Source organism: Aquila chrysaetos, chromosome 1, assembly GCF_900496995.4.
Source record: "Aquila chrysaetos chrysaetos chromosome 1, bAquChr1.4, whole genome shotgun sequence".
NCBI classification, from domain to species: domain Eukaryota; kingdom Metazoa; phylum Chordata; class Aves; order Accipitriformes; family Accipitridae; genus Aquila; species Aquila chrysaetos.
Window position 1 is genome coordinate 13,217,512 of NC_044004.1, and position 16,961 is coordinate 13,234,472.

The 16,961-nt window shown below is 39.3% G+C and overlaps 1 protein-coding gene across 11 annotated transcripts in view; it reads left to right on the forward strand.

Annotated features, from left to right (window-relative positions):
- The window catches only part of PPP2R2C (protein phosphatase 2 regulatory subunit Bgamma), a 204,105-nt gene that overhangs the window by 95,597 nt on the left and 91,547 nt on the right, over positions 1–16,961 (forward strand). For 2 of the 11 annotated variants that reach the window (XM_030032710.1, XM_030033322.1), the window contains one exon: positions 6,044–6,194. The exons of 6 other annotated variants lie outside the window; for them this stretch is intronic. In XM_030032710.1, the coding sequence (XP_029888570.1) occupies positions 6,044–6,194 (151 nt within the window). Of the gene's footprint in view, positions 1–6,043; positions 6,195–16,321; positions 16,478–16,961 lie in introns of those variants that run through there. 3 more of the 11 variants (XM_030033494.1, XM_030033585.2, XM_030033412.1) reach the window with 2 other exon arrangements.

Here is a 16,961-nt window from a genome sequence, read left to right on the forward strand (position 1 = left end):
AGGACTGTCTCCTGTGGGAGGGACCCCACGCTGGAGCAGGGGAAGAGTGACGAGTCCTGCCCCTGAGGAGGATGAAGCAGCAGAAATAACGTGTGATGAACTGACCCCAACCCCCATTCCCCGTCCCCCTGCGCTGCTGGCGGGGAGGAATTAGAGAAAATCGGGAGTGGAGTTGAGCCCGTGAAGAAGGGAGGTGTGGGGGGAAGGTGTTTTAAGATTTGGTTTTATTTCTCATTATCCTACTCTGGTTTGATTGGTAACAAATTAAATTGAGTTTTTTTCCCCCAAGTTGAGTCTCTTTTGCTTATGACTGTAATTGGCGAGTGATCCCCTCCCTGTCCTTGTCTCGACCCATAAGCCTGTCGTTATACTTTTTCCTCCCCATCCCACCAGGGGAGAGGAGTGAGCGAGCAGCTGTGTGGTGCTTTGTTGTTGGCTGGGCCTAAACCACATCAGTTTAAAATGCTCATGTCCATAACAAACTTCCTTTTGACTTCCGTGAGATTTCCATATAGAGATATATCAAAATATGCAGCTTTGTGGTAAAATGAGGTGAATCCATTCAACTCAGACTTTCTCTGAATAATAAAACAGTCTCACTGAAAGCCTTGTTAGGAAGGAATTCTGATTATCAAGTGTGGTAGTCAGGAAGGCTTCCGGTTAGGGTATTACTGTAGGACTAACTGGAGCATGGTTATGCCTGACTGAATAGAAGATTTACGCCCATTTCCAAAATGTAGATTTCTTTTTTGAAAAACACTTAAATATGTATGAAGAATCTTTGACTGATTCATTAACTTTGAATAAATTCCTATGACAAATGAGGGAAGTGAAGAGAAAGCAAAAATCACTAGTTGAGCAGGATTCCTTTTGTGAGGTTGGCTGCCTGCAGAGGCATAGGACTAGTACAGATGTATCACTGATAATTCATTGTAGATCCATCTGACGGTAAACTTTGAGGAACAGAACCTTTTCAGAAGTAGATCTGGCACCAGCCTCCTTTGTATTGATACAGTACTACAGATTTTCAGATTTTTTTTCTTTACCACTCTCCCGCTCCCCACCCCAAGACAGGGGAAATAGCTGGAAGAATTAGCAATCAGTTTTCTTCTGCTCCTGTGATGAGGTTGGTCTAAGAACGTAATAGTGCTACAAATCTGGTATTCTTCTACTTTTGGATCCTCCTCGACATCAGATGTTTTCGTAAAAGCTGCGAAGTCAGTCTCTGCAGTCACCTAATTCTCATGCCCAGTATGTTCTCCATATAGAACCATTCTCCAATTGACACCCAGCGCAAAACATTAAAAAATGGTGTTTCCAACAAACAGAACAGAAGAGACTGAGGAGCAGGGAGGGTGAAGCAGTCTTGCCATTTGTGCCCTCTGCAATGTGCTCCAGAGAGAGAAAAGAATGGAGGGAGGTGAAGGGAGGTGAAGGATCACTTGTATAAACTACCTGAAAAGACCCTCTGAGATTTATGGATGGGAGTTGGCAGTGTACATATGGGGAAGGTCTGTCTAGTTGCAGCCTAGAAGTTTGGGCTTATGTAGGAATCTTGTGAAAAATGCTGTTTGAAAAAGTGCATCCACAACATGTATTTGGGAGTGCTGGCATCTTTGAGTTAGCAGGGAAGTGTGCTACTGTGGTGGCTTCAGTCTTCCCTTTGCATTTTAATTCTGGCATGTTTATCTCAGCACTTGATGCGAAATCTAGCAAATTTTGTGATCTTTCTGACTTTAATTGGAGAATTAAACTTGTAAGTTCCCTGAAAGTTTAAAGTGTGTTAATATAAATATTCTTATCATACTTTGATTTTTGTGACACAATTTGTGCTTTTTCAAATGTTGTTATCATAATGTGTGTATACTCCAGTGGTAGTAGTCTGTTACTTTAGTAGGGATTAATTCCCTAAAATCCACTATCTGCAGCCGGAGGCCTAACCAGATCATTTCAGAAAGATCAAGGGACCACAGTCATTTACATTTGATTGGGCTTTCTTGAACTCAGGCAGGTCAAAAAGATCAGAGGTCACCACTGTATCTGTGGCTGGGGATTATTCCAGTTTGTGGGATTCCATGGCAAGTACGTGGATAGCATATGCAGCTTCTGTGCACCCCACTGTACAGTGCTTGGAGTCAGGCACTGGTCTGAAGAAGGCAACTAACAGCAATTAATCTATCACTCTCCTGTCTGCACATCTCCTTGGGAATATAACTTCTTGGCATGTGTTGAAATAGCAGTGAGGCTTCTTTAACTGCTCTGAGGGGAAAAAAAAAATCATGCAAGTAGTACTTGGTTATGCATTCCTGACTTGGTCTTCCTGCTGCCCACTGCCTTGCTCTGACATGGATGGTTCTGCAAACTACATTCAGGCAGAAGCTGTGAACAACCAGTCTTGCTGAGACTTTTCCCAAGCCTCCTTCCATGTGCTGTTCCCTCAACATCAGAAACAGTTTCCCCAATAACTGACAAAGACTTCAGACTGCAAAACTTAACCAAACATGTTCACTGCTTTTTTTTTTTTTTTTTTTTTAACTCATGATAGTATTTTCATCAAGGACCAGATGCCAGTACCAAATGACGGTTTGGTGCCAGGTGGCTTTACTTTCTGGCGTGACAGTGGAAAATGGGACCTACTGTATGGCATTAGCAGGGGAAAGGATTTGGATGAGCAAGAAGCAAAGGCTGCCAAAACTGAAACTATGTGACCAAGGAGTCCTGGTACTGTAGGTTTCAAATGCTGTATAATTTAAACAGTATCAAACTCATTAGTGCATCCTATCTGTTTTAAAACAGCTTTAGTCATACCTCATTCTTCACTGCTTCTCTGCTGTAGAATTTTTCCTTTGTGATAAAGCTAACTTGAAACATTTGAGTTTTTTTTTCTCCCTAGTAGAAAGGATAAGCTCACAGCCAACATGGCCAATTGTGGAGCAGTTCTACCCTAAGCTCTCCATCTCTGTGGTTACCCCATAGCTGTGATTACATTGAGCAGGTCTAGATTTCAGTACTTGCTGCATTATTTTGCTTTCAGTTTTTAATTAAAAAGTTTTCATAGCCAGGGAACAGAACAATAGGGGGTTTTGTATCCACTGATAGCCCCCCCCCCCCCCCAAAAGGGTTCAGCTGTGAGTGAAATGCTATTAAAAGCAACATTTGTATGGATGCCAAGTAGGAAGAGACAGCAAGCATGTAATAAAGAACAATTCATTTGTTTCAGAAGGAATATATGTAAAATAGTGAATTATTTAAAAATAGGTTTTCTTCTGTTTCTCTTCTTTTAATCTTGGTTTTCCATAAGAATAATAAAAGTAATTTTCTACCTAGGCAACGAAGACTTGGTTCCGCTTAATGTCTCAGTAACCTTGCACTGAAATGCTAGTATTTCACAAACTGATACCTAATTTTAGTAATCAACCTTATGCATTGAATGTCTTGAACTTTAGTACTTTCTACACTTGCAGATTTTGATATAGGCATGCAGACTTCATTTCGTTCATTACTATAAGGCAAAATCAGACGCTTTATGGATTTTTCATAAGGACACACATTTTTCTTTACAGGTGGATGAACACATTAAGTTGTGTAACACCTGTGTCTAAGTAGACAGAGAAGTAGGTATTTATGCTGGGCACGTTTTTTTTTTTTTTCCTCCAGATATGTAGGCATAAAGCCCAGATAAAAATGCAATGGTTAGTTTTTAGACATTGCACAATGTCTTTTGGTCAGCAGTTACTTTATACAAATATGGTTTCTGTATTATTGTGCGGGAGGACTCTAGCATTCATCATAAAACCCAGGGATAGCAGTGAGAAGATCTGAGCAGAATAAGAAGACCTTTCCAAAAGGAAACTTGCAAGAAAAGTTCTTTCATTTGAAAGGCTGTGGTTGACTTTCTCAAATTATGGTTATTTGCTCATCTGACCCATTTGTCCAGTAAAGCCAGTACTAAATACTGTGACATCTACAGTAGAGCTTTTTTGATGATGGCAATCCAATATTCATTGCTTGATGGCATTTGCTTTTATAAACAAGAACTACGATTGTTAATGTTCTTGTGAGTATCCTAAATCAGCATTTGGAGCATACATATTTCAGGTTTGAATATGCAGCCAGAGCTTGGTACTATAACCTCTGTGTTCCAGTTATTTATTTGGTAAGTATTTTCATATTTTAAAAATAAAACGTATGGATTTTCTTTTCACCAAACTAAAATTTTTGCAATGGATACTTCATCACTAAAAATCAGCATTATCATGGATCCTTTCTCAGTCTTCAGTCTTTTGCAAATTGCAGTAGCATACCTTCTGAAAAACATGAATGCTGTTTTAGAAGGACACCTTGAATCGCTGATGCAAGTTTAAGAAGAGGCACCGGCAGTGTAAGATGGCTATACTACAATTTTCACACCATGGAAAGTCTGCTCAGTGTTTTGCAGTGCCATGCATGCTCTGTTACATGGCATACACCGACACTGGCTCAACCAGCGGAAAATCGACAAAAACATGCAGATGCTGAGAGACATGCTTGAAGAAGTTGAAGAAGTAGAGGTCACCTGGTGTGAAGCTTCTAGGTATGCCTTTTTTTTTAATCAACAAAATGGCATAGTACTTGAACTATTGATTTTCTTTTACTTTATGTCTGAATAGAGATTTGTTTATAATATTTATGGCTTTCTTGTTGATAGGAAGTTGAAGAAGGGAGTTGAACAAAACATACAGGGCAGTTCATGTTAATACAGAGCTTTTTTCCTTTTCTACCCTCTCAGTAAAATGCAGTGGCATGGGACAATTTGAATGTAGTGTTAACATGGAAAAGCAAAAGAGAAGGCCACAGACTTGGAAATAAAAATTGTTATTTGCTCATTTGAAACTAGCAAGGAGATGGCCAATACATTGCTCCATGGCTAGTTCTAAGTTACTAATAGTACCTGAACTGTGTTTTATAGATGATATAATTCATGTACTTGATCATCATTCTCTCATCATGTTTTATGTTCTTGGCCTGTCCGAGGTCATTTGTGGCAGATAGAAGCCTCTGTGCTCTTTTTGGATGGCTTTTGGTTTCTGTTTTCCTTTGTTTTAAAAATAATCAGATTGCAAATCTTACATGGGGGGATGAGTTGTGGAGCTCATCCTTGCTTTGCGGTCTAGATCATGAGCATCTGATACATGACAGTTTGCCACTTGCTGCAAAACTACTCTAGTAACTCCATGCTGTTCTGATTGCTTTTTGTCTCTTTTTTTTGCCTCTCAAAGGCACTAATGCATGGATGTTTCCTGACTCATTAGTACTTTTTTTAATTCATTGAGTTATTTCTCTTTTATTCAGAAAGAAAGGAGGTGGTAAAAACTAGCTACACTGGAGCATAGTAATAGAAAACAACTAGCTATTCAGGGTCAGTTTAGGGAAAAGAGATTTTGCTGCCTTATTTTCTTTCTCTTAAATAAACCAAGAGCTGGGTTTGTTCTTTTGTCCACACCCATCTTTACACTTTTCTTCTTTACACTCATCTGCAACTCAAGTCCATTGCTAAACTGAGATGCTCTCTCTGCCTAGACTTAAGGTGACCCTAAGAGTAGTCTTAAGAAAGCGAACCCACATGATCTGTGTACTTTCGATCTGTATTGTTGTTTGCAACCTGAATGTAATTTGGTTTCACAGTACCCACAGCATGCCAGAAAAGAGCGAATCCTGTAGATGGGTAGCGTATTTCTCCATTTTGCCCATTCCTAGTCCTGTCAGGCCATAGGAATAAGCGTGAGTCTGTGCTGAGGCTTTCCCCCTCAATATATCCTGGAATTTGGGCTCTTTATGTGGGGTGGAGGGTTTGTACTGTGAATGGCAGTTGAATTTACAAGTAAAAAGGAGCTCAGACACCCACTGAAAAAACTGTATTGATATAAGGAGCTGAGATATTGGATGTAGGACTAACGGACACGCAGTTCTGAAAAGTTGGGGGCATAAGGGCGAAATCAAATGACCTCTCTGTTGTATAGCAGAAGTGGATCAATGGCTTTGTTTTTATGTTTTTCTTTGAAAGGTATCACCTGCTGGCTGCAGAGTGGGTGGATTCAGCTTCCTCCTGGAGTCTGAGCAAATCACTAGAGGAAGATGTTGCTTTCTGCTACATCCGAAAGACAACATGGAAGGGGAGAGCATCTATGAGGTTGATTCTGGAGATGAACTTGGAGGTAAGGATGCCTATAACTTATTTTTGTTTTCATCCCAGATGGCTGGTTACAGGGAGCCCTTATGACAATGGACCTCGGAAGCCACAAAACCCAAATGTGATAAAGATGTCTACAGTTCATTGATTGTATTATGTTACTTTACAAGCAGTGAATAAAAATTTTTGAAAATAACTGTGTCCTAGAGGAAGTTGCACACCTAGACACTGCATGTTCTAAATGTTGTTATTTAGAGTCTGAGACATCCCAAAGATGATGCAAACCCTAAATACTTACAATAAAAGTAAAGGCATGTAGCATTTTCTCTCTTTCTTTGTTTCTCCTTTTTCTGTCTCTCATGTGCTGAGTAACTGTATTGTATGCACTGTTTTGTTTGTATTTAACTGGACTGACTGCAGAAAATGGCATGAAATGGTGCTGTCTTCTATACTGGCAACCTTGTATGGATAGAGACTTTTCATTGACCTAAAATAAAGAGTTTTTGTTCTTACTTAGCTACCAATTCTACAGGTGTCTTTCAGCAAATTGGCTAACATCATCGCTGTGGTTTATCATTTTCATAATGGGGTGAACAGCTTCTCAGAGAAGGTAATATTACATACTTCTACAGGGCTGCTGTTCTTTCCGTATAATGCAGGGGAGCTTTGACAGAGTTTTCGGATAGATCCGTCTGTTTTAAATTCCTGGTTTAACACAGCTTCTTCTGAGATTAACTAATCAAATACCTTTATCTAGTTCACAGAACACCTTGAACTGCCTAGGTCAACTCACTTTTGAACTCAGAAGTCTAAATACTATGGGAAAGAATGAGGTTCATTAGAATGTTGTAATAACATAAGACTTGGTGTGCTGCACATCTGTTTGATGGTTTAGGTGTTTTCCTGTGACTGGATTGTAACCAGGCAGATTGTTTTTTGTCTGAGTGTACTGTGCTTGTGCTAAGATGTCCCCTTTTGTGTTTAATACTTCTGTAATACTTTTCCTGGGCCCTAGCTGTATCAGCAGTGCTGTATCCTAGGAGGAACAGTTTCTACTGCCTTACCACTGAGTTTCCTTCTCATTAATGAGTTGCTTCCAGACACTCATCAGTTGGGCTAACATTCAGATATGAATCCTTAGTTTACTTTTTTTTTAAAGGCAAAAAAACTTGATTGTTCAAGTTACTTTTAAAATTCCTGATAATACTGTCTGTGAAATATTTATTTTGTCATAATAAATTTTGTGACAAGAACAATCGAAGTATTTATGCTCAAATAATGCCTTTCTGCTAGGTGAATGAACGGTAATAAAGTAGCAGCATTCTGTCTGACATTCTGAGCATTTGTGTTGCCCTCTCCCAAAGTTTTGGAAACAGCTGGAGCCATCATTATGACCATTACTGATTAGGTTACTTTTTCATTTCGTATCCTTTTCACTTTATCCTATCTCAAGCACTAGTTTTGGCCTTACTGTTGTGTCCTTCAGTGACTGAATCTCTGCTGTGGTACTGCATCTTTGTCATTTCTTTCATACCACTTTGAGCATGGAAAAATTCTTTCAGAGCTCAGGTCAAAGATGATTTTGTATCCCAGCCCTCCTTGAGTCTCACCTTTGTTGTTGTTATAAGTTACTGTCCTTGATCTACATTTTTTCTAATTTATATAGGAAAGAGTGAGTGTGTGTGTTTAAGTATGCAGAATGGGTAACCGTATTTCTGGCTTGTCCTGCTCTCTTCTCTTTGGATTCTGACTTAAGATGGTAAGCTCTTCAGAGCAACTTTACTGGTTTTGGGAAACAGAATAGATTGTCATTGACATAAGATGAATAGAATAACTGGTACGAGAACAAAATCTGATCTTGTATGTGATTGGGCCATACCTACAGGGGCATGTCAGTGTCTCCAACGTACATATACGTATGGTGCTTTTTTGGACAAAGTGTGCTTGCATAAGTAATACTAACCACAGAGTACCATTTCACATTTTTTAGAAAACAGGTGATGTTCTCTCTGTGTGAATTGCTGGATAGCAGCTCAAGTAAAAAAATTCCTTGCTTCATCCCTTATAAACAAAACAAAGGTATATCAAACCAAACTCACCAAAAATTCCCATTCTGAAAGTATGAGGACTGGGCAAGAGCTAGCACTTTGTTACGATCAACCCATCAAGCGTTTCTATCTGATGAGTGAGGGAAGTGTTGGAAACTACTGTGTTTTAAAATCAAGGGCAACTAAAACTTTGACTATAGCTTTGCTAAGTTTCTTGGATTCTCTTTGTCCTGCTTTTCCTATTTCTACTTGAGATACCAAAATGACGAGTATATGCTGTTTATAGAGCTGAACTAGGGAATTTTGCACTGTTTTATAGAATGTGAACTAAGTAAAAATGTGACTTTAAAATAAATATCTTTTGGAAGATAAGGGACATGGATACTTTCTGAGATAGGTATATAGCTCTCAGTAGTGTATAACAAAGTCTGTATGCACCCTATATATTATAAATACAGACACACCTTGAGATATGTACATATCCAGCACAAATGTATGGTTACAATTAGGCTGATTTGATGTCTGAATTATGATATATCAGAGATCTGAGACAAAACAGAAATGTGCCCATTTTCAGCAACATGAGTAGAACATGTCAAGCAATTTACTAGTGTGATGGAATCACCTCCAAACAGAAAGTACGTTTTGTTAATTCCAGGTGCGTGGTCTCTGATGGAGGAATTTCCTGGGACCATAAACTCCCTGTGAGACTGCATGAGTTTGAGGGTCAAAAGACCTTAAGAATTTTGTGGCCATTTCTTGTCAGATCCAAAAAATAATATTAACAAAAATATTACCCCATTGTTCATTATTTCATTAATAGAAAATCAGGCCACTATTTTCAGGAACTCAAAGTAAGGCTCTTCCCCTCATTTCAATTGCAAAAAAGTGTTCAGATTTTCGTAGGTGTGGGTGGCTTATAGCACTCCTTAATGCCAGTAAAAGCTCAGGACTGATGCTTACAGAGATCAACTGAATCAATTTGATACTGTGGAGTTATGTACTTAACTCAGATTTCTTTGGTTTAAAAATTAGCCCTAATATTAAAAACAGTTTAGGTAGCCGTGCTGCAGGCATTGTACCTGGTTGTCTTGATTTGATGTTACTTATAGCAGGTTTTGAATGCCTCTTAAATGATACACAAAGAAGAACAGAGCTGACTTTTCTCCTGGCCTATAAAGCCAAACTCAGTGAGGTTCCTTATTATGCAGTCGAATAGAGACTCCAGAGAAGAAGCCAGTCCAAACACGGCGGAGAAGAGACAGGACTGTAAATCTTCACTGTGCAATGCACTGAAGACCTATTATAGCTGACCTAGAACAGATGGGCACATCTACTTCAAAGCAAAGACTTCGTAGCTTCAGTTGCCTAGGAGAGATTTATGCTTTCCTCAGACGCAAGAACTCTGTGGTGGGGTGACCTTAGCTGGCTGCCAGGTGGCCAGCAAACTGCTCTCACTCCCCCTCCTCAGCAGGACAGGGAATAAAATAAGATGAAAGGATACGGAGAGGGACATCATGCATCAATTACTGTCACAGGTAAAACACACTCGACTTGAGAAAGATTAATTTATTGCTAATTGAAAATATAGTAGGTTAGTGACAAAAAACCCCCAAACCAAAACCACCTTCCCCTCCTCCCTTTCTTCCCAGACTCAACTTCTCTCCTTCCTTCCTAACTTTTCTGCCACCTCCTGCCACCCCTGAGCAGCACAGGGGGATGGGAAACAAGGGTTACAGTCAGTCCATAACGCTTCATCTCTGCTGCTCCTTCTCCTCATGCTCTTCCCCTGCTCCAGCATGGGGTCCCACTCAGGGGATACAGTCCTTCATGAACTTCTCTAACGTGGGCCCTTCTTATGGGCTGCATGCAGTTCTTCAAGAACTGCTCCAGTATGGGTCCTTTCCACAGGGTACAGTCCATCAGGAATGTACTGCTCTGGTGTGGGTCCCCCACAGGCCACAGCTCTTGCCAGAAAACCTGCTCCTGTGTGGGCTGCTCTCCACGGGCCGCAGCTTCTGCCAGGAGCCTGCCCCAGCATGGGCTCTTCATGGGCCACAGCTCCCTTCAGGGCATCTCCACCTCCTGGAGGAGGTGGGCTGCGGGAGGACAACCTGCATCACCATGGTCTTCTCCATGGGCTGCAAGGGAAAATCTGCTCTGGTGCCTCGAGCACCTCTTCCCCCTCTTTCTTCATGACCTTGGTGTCTGCAGGGCTGTTTCTCTCACGTTTTCTAACTCCTTTCTCACAGCTGCTCTTGCGCAGCTCTTGTACCCTTTCTTAAATACGTTGTCACAGAGGCACCACCAGCGTCGCTCATGGGCTCAGCTTTGGCCAGCGGTGGGTCTGTCTTGGAGGCGGCTGGAACTGGCTCTGTCCGACACAGGGACAGCTCCCGGTCTCTTCTCACAGAGGCCACCCCTGCAGCCCTGCCCCCCCATGCAATTCTTAGAGGGTATTATCACTAAGTGGTTGTCTTTATTATCAATATCTTGGCTACTTTGATGTATTCCTAAAAGCAGTCACGAACTTGGACAGTGTAGCACTAAGTATATTTGGAGATGTTTCTTTAGAAACTTTTAATCCTTTTAATTATGGAGTGATATGATTATTAATTAAAACTGAAGATCAAGCTCTGTTATTGTGCCGCTTCCATGACTTGATTTTTCAAAATTTAATCCTGTTTGTTTTGGCAAAGAGTCTGCAATGTCTATATATATATGCAGACTCAATAGCATAACACAAGTTTTTCCTTGTTCCCTGCGCTGTGTTTTAGTAAGAACCTGAAGATTTGCTGCTGCCCAAAAGGTATTACGGGGAAGAGATTGGGGAGGAGGGGTTAAGCAACTTTTGTGGTTCTGTTGCATTGATATTACACCAGATCTGCTTTTGACCTGGTGTTTTCACTTGTAGCTCTTGTTCAAATAAAAAATCCTTCCTGCATGTTAGCAAGGCTGCGAGCCAGTTGCTATGGTATTCAGCTTTTTTTTTTTTTTTTTAACCAATCGGTTTGCTTTTGTGATGATTCAGCCCAGAATAAGAAATCAGTCACACAGGCTAGAGCTGTAATCAAAAGAGCAGCTATTGTTGGCTTGAAAATCTATAGAGGTTGGTAGAACAGCAGAATTGGAGTTTCAAGAAAACATTTATTACAGTCTGTGTTTATGGTATATATTCTAATGTGTAACTAAATTCTAGTAAAGATGGTAATGGCAGTAGTCCTTTTTCAGGGTGATGATAAAAATTGAATCACTGGACTAATTTTGCTATGTTGTTTTATCACCCCAAAGGCATCCATAATTTCCAGCCAAAAAATTATCAGTATTTTTATTCTGTGGGCATTTTTTATTGTTTTTCATTGTGTTACTAAATGGTAGTATGTTTCTGACAGGATATTATTTGCTAGTGGAATATTACCACTAGTGGAATATTACCACTAGACTCTGCAGCTTGTCTTCTCAATTTTAGTGTTGCTGTTTGGCTAATCAGAACATTCTGGAAGACTGCTAGATAATGTAGAAGGATTTTAAAGTCATAATGGTGGTGATATGTAGCTGCAGTGATCTAAGGATAAAAGAAAGACAAGGTAGTTAGAGGTAAATTCTGGTAGATGAACTATCAAAAAATGGAGGACGGACTTTTGTGGGTCCTCTGCAGGTTTTAAGAAGCTCTTGTCTGCTTGAAGGCAAGGTTGTTCTCCTACCCACCCTGCCTGCAACTGTATCAGCAGGACAAATAAAAGATACTGCTTCTTTTAAACAAAACAACTTCTTTCCAAAGTCATGGCTGTACCACAAATAAAACTTTTAAATTTCAATTTAGAAATCAGTAGAAATCATGCTTGTAAAAGACAGTGCTACATACTAAAAGGCCATAAAAATCTAGACCGTGCATGTGACAACAATAAGTATGTGAAAACACATATTTGAATTTGGAAATAACTAGACAAAAAAATTAAAGATTTCCTCTAGAAATGCTTTTTGTCTGTGGGCTCTGTACAGTACAGTGGCACAATCCTTTTCGAGTGGATAGCAGGATCTCCTGAAGAAGCCTTTGCTTATTGTTCCCAGAAGTGTCATTGAGAGCTTTTGTTTTCTTTCCCAGAGCCTTATGTGGTACCCCTTCTTTTTCTGTATGCAGGTAATAATGTCCCACTGTGGACTAAAATGCTGGCAGTGAATAACGATCTCTGCTTTCACAGATTATGAACAAAACCACCTCCTAGTTATCAAGGGTTTGACTAAGCATAGTAACTAAAAGATGAAGTTGAATCTTGGAGAGGCTTTAAATGATGCTGATAGAGACCATGAACTCTTCACCTCTGTAATAGCTCCATTTCAGTGTTTGAATTCCTCATTGTCACTGGACATCCAGGTAAACCTCAGCGTGCTGTGTACATGCCACCAGAATAGTAAAGCAGTCAGCTGTGTTGTTCATGAAATACAGGTTTCTAAACATGTGGCACATGACTTTGCAAGAGATCAAAAGGCAGATGTGCATCAGCTCATCAAACAGAATGAAAAATCCACCTTCCAAGATAGTACCAAACAAAAAAAAAAAAGAGCAAAAAAAAGACTTGTCACAGCAAACTAAAAGGGAGAGTAAAACTCTTCCTTGTTTATAGTACATATTAAGTCTTAATTTATTGCACTGGGATTCCTGCATCCTAATAAGTGGAATGTGGAGTGCTCCCCATTGACTGTTTAGCTAAACAGGCTGAAGTGTTTTTAGGTTAATTATTAATTTTTATTTATGTCAAATCTATGCTTAAAACACATACTTACGGGACAATCTCCCATGTTTTTCAGTGAAATGAAAACCTTAGAAAAATCTGGATGGATCAAGAAATTTTTTTTTTAGAGTTTATGGTTTTGGATGGCCAAATTTAATATATGTGCTGTTTCACACTTGTTAGTTGCCACTGGATGTCTGAGTACGTACAAGACATACATCAAGGAGATAGAGTTTTTAAGCATGTCCTCTTTTTACAAACGCGATTTTAATGGCACAGTTCACTGATGTTTTATCTTCTGAAGTTTTCAGATGAGCTTTTTATTGTTTATTAGTGTTCTTTAACTAATTGTAAAGAACTATATACTAAGTTACAAGATAATGTACGGATGACCAGCAGACATTATGGCATTATAGTCATTAGACTATGGCAGATAGTTTTGGAGTACAATAAATGTGGGATGTTTTATATTGATTTTTATCATCATCTAGAAATAAATTTGTAAATACAAGAGGGAGAGCAAAGAATGAGAGTTGTTCTTCTTGGACATAGCTTTTTAGTGGTTTGCATTCAAAGTGTATAGAGGGCACTTATGAAAAGCAATGCTAATTGGTAACCATTGCAGATATTAAAAATACTGTGGAAATCATCCTGTAGGTGATTATGAAATCACCTCATAAGCACATGCCAGTATTTAAGTGACAAATAATGTCTTTGATCTGGGTTTTCACTCAATAATGGGGATATAGTGACTTTATTAAGGGATGATGGTTTGAAATGTAAAAGTGGAAAACCTCAACAAATGGCTCCTAGTGAAATGACAGAAATACGACTTGTCAGAGTTCTTGTATAGTTGTCTGCTGCAAATAAATGCTTAGATGAGGTCTTCCAGTGGTGGCATAGATGATTTAGAGATAAATTAGTTTATTCTTTATTCAAGCACCACAGTCACTGATCATATCATTTAAAAAGTGTTGAGCATCTAAAATTCTTAAGCCAGAAAGTGGACAAGAAAATGCAAGCTCTTGAAAGTATTTTCTGCAGTGGCCCTTGCATTTTAATACTTTTGCAAGAACATCTCTACAGGATATTAATTTTAGTAGTTTTTGCTGTCACATCTGTCCTAGTTTCAGCTGGGATAGAGTTAACTGTCTTCCTAGTAGCTGGTGGTGCTGTGTTTTGAGTTCAGTATGTGAAGAATGTTGATAACACTGATGTTTTCAGTTGTTGCTAAGTAGTGTTTAGACTAATGTCAAGGATTTTTCAGCTTCTCATGCCCAGCCAGCGAGAAAGCTGGAGGGGCACAAGAAGTTGGCACAGGACACAGCCAGGGCACCTGACCCAAACTGGCCAACAGGGTATTCCATACCATGGGACGTCCCATCTAGTATAGGAACTGGGAAGTGGGGGTGGGGAATCGCCGCTGGGGGACTAGCTGGGTGCTGGTCGGTGGGTGGTGAGCAATTGCACTGCGCATCATTTGTACATTCCAATCCTTTCATTATTGCTGTTGTCATTTTATTGGTGTTATCATTATAATTATTAGTTTCTTCTTTTCTGTTCTATTAAACTGTTCTTATCTCAACCCGTGGGTTTTGCTTCTTTTTCCCGATTTTCTCCCCCATCCCACTGGGTGGGGGGGAGTGAGTGAGCGACTGCGTGGTGCTTAGTTGCTGGCTGGGGTTAAACCATGACAACATCTAAAGTACATGTGTATTCCTATATGACTTCACTTAGAAATTGCCCTTAGATAATAATTGCCCATGTCTACTTGCCACGCAGCTTGTAAGGCAAGTCATAAGGGTTGGGATTTCATATAGTAGAGCTCTGCCTTTTTAAGGAAAGTGCAATGTAAGAGATGGGAAGTGTATTTAAATTTGGTTATATAAAGAATACTCTGTGCACTGATTTGTTGTTCAAAGACATGGGTTGCGACATGTCACTTTATTTACCTTTCGCATGATGTATCACATATTGGTAGTTCTTTACTGGTTATACTCAATCTTTGCAAGTAGTGATATACACCAGTCCCCTGCTGGTTTAAGTATCGTAGCTCCACTGCTTTTGGAAATTGTAATAGAGATATGATGGTCTACATACCCAGAGGACTTGCCCCATTTCCACCAAAAGAATACTACGGGCTTGATTCAGATTCACCATTTATTAAAAGTACTGCTTTTAATAGTGCAACTATAAATAGAAAGAAAACTCTCTTATGAGTACGATGCATGCAGATACACACCTGCGTAACTACTCTGAATGGATTGCTGCTGTCTGGATGAGATTCACATAATGACAAATGCCATCATAAAAGGGACTGCTTTGATACAGCACTTCATCTTTCTGAATTTCAAAGCTCTGCAAATTTAAATATAAGCATGTGTAAATAAGCATTGAAATTATCCTGGCAGGTATAATAGATTTTTTTTCCCTCCCGTATTCAATACTTGCATGTATTTGCTTTCCAATGTATCTTCTAGAAAAGAAAGGCTTTTGAAGAAAAGTGAAAGATACAAATTAAAATGGAGAATATATTTCTGTGCGGATCCATGGGGTTTTTCTTTTTGATGCTGTACAGACCTGGGATGAGGGGTTGGTAGTTTGGGCTGCTCTGCTTTGAATATCAGTATTAATATAAAATGGGTTACTTAACTTTCTCTCCTTATGTTCTGATGACAGAAATACAGTTTATTTCTCTGAAATATAGAGCATTTTATTTCTATGCTTGTGTGGGTTTTTTTTGGTTTTTTTTCCCCCTTATCACTTTTTCATTTTTCATTAGGAAGATCCTACCTTTAAAATGGAAAGAGCACCTGTTCTCTAGATCCTGTAGACTGATTTTCTGGCCTCCATTTTAAATTTTATTGACTGAAGCAGTTATGCTTCTTAAAACCCCACTTCAACAAGCATTCTGTTGAACTGTTGTTGATGGAGAGTAAACTGATAAATCTGAGTTGAATCCTTTGAACAGCTGTACAATGGGTTTCACACTAAGGAATTTTCAAGGTACTTAATTATTTCAATGACTTAGATGAGGACTGAACTATCAGCACCTCCCTGGTAATTCTAAAAATATTACCTATTTCTTTGGGGTTAGGAGTATGAGAGAGGAAACCCTCTTGAGTCTCAGCCAATTACACTGATGGAAGTGAATATAGGAGCTAGGAAGATCTGGCCTGCAGCTTGTGACTTACACTCTTCTAAGTCTGGGAATGTCCACTGAGGAAGTATTTTTCTGTTATTGAAAGTGATTGGGAGAACAAGGTGCTTGCTTGCTTACAGGGCCAACAGTTTTGTTCCTGCTTGAAAAATTATCCTTAGATGAGGAAAGTTTTCACCATTTTTTTGTCTTGAATTTCTTTGTTTTTTAGGGAAAGCTATAAGGAAGCTTGTGCGCAAGGCGACTCTGGTGGCATCTAGAATCCTCAGATTTCCTTGACTGAATCCATCTGGGTTTAGCCCTAAATATAGTAGACAAGCTGCACTGCTTGCACTGATAAATTATATCTTCCAAATGATAGACCAAGGTACAGTCATGTATACTAATCATTTTTGATCTCATTTGACTCTTGATTCTGTTGCTTTTTGGGTAGTTGTGACAGTACGGTTTGTCCCCATTGTTGTGGACTATCTTTTCATCAGTACTCTCAAAAAAAATTAATTGAAAGAGACTTCTGGCCTGGCTCTGGCATTTGATGTTGCCAGCTCCTGAGTCTGCAGTTTGGTGGGAAACTTAGCCTCTCCTGAGATTTACAAACTCGCCTTCAGTGGCAGGTAGACAGTGGGACTGTTGTCAGCACAACTTTATTTGGTTTTACTACCTGTGGAAAAGAAAAAAGTGAAAACCTAAACCAAAACTGCACTTCCTTTTTGACATATATTTTCATTTTACTTTGTATGCTCAGCAATCATAAAATGAAAACAGACTGTGTTCTAACAAAGCATAGATTTTGACTATAAAATAACAGCTGTATCATCAAAAGAAAAAATAGATCACTAAAATACTATTCT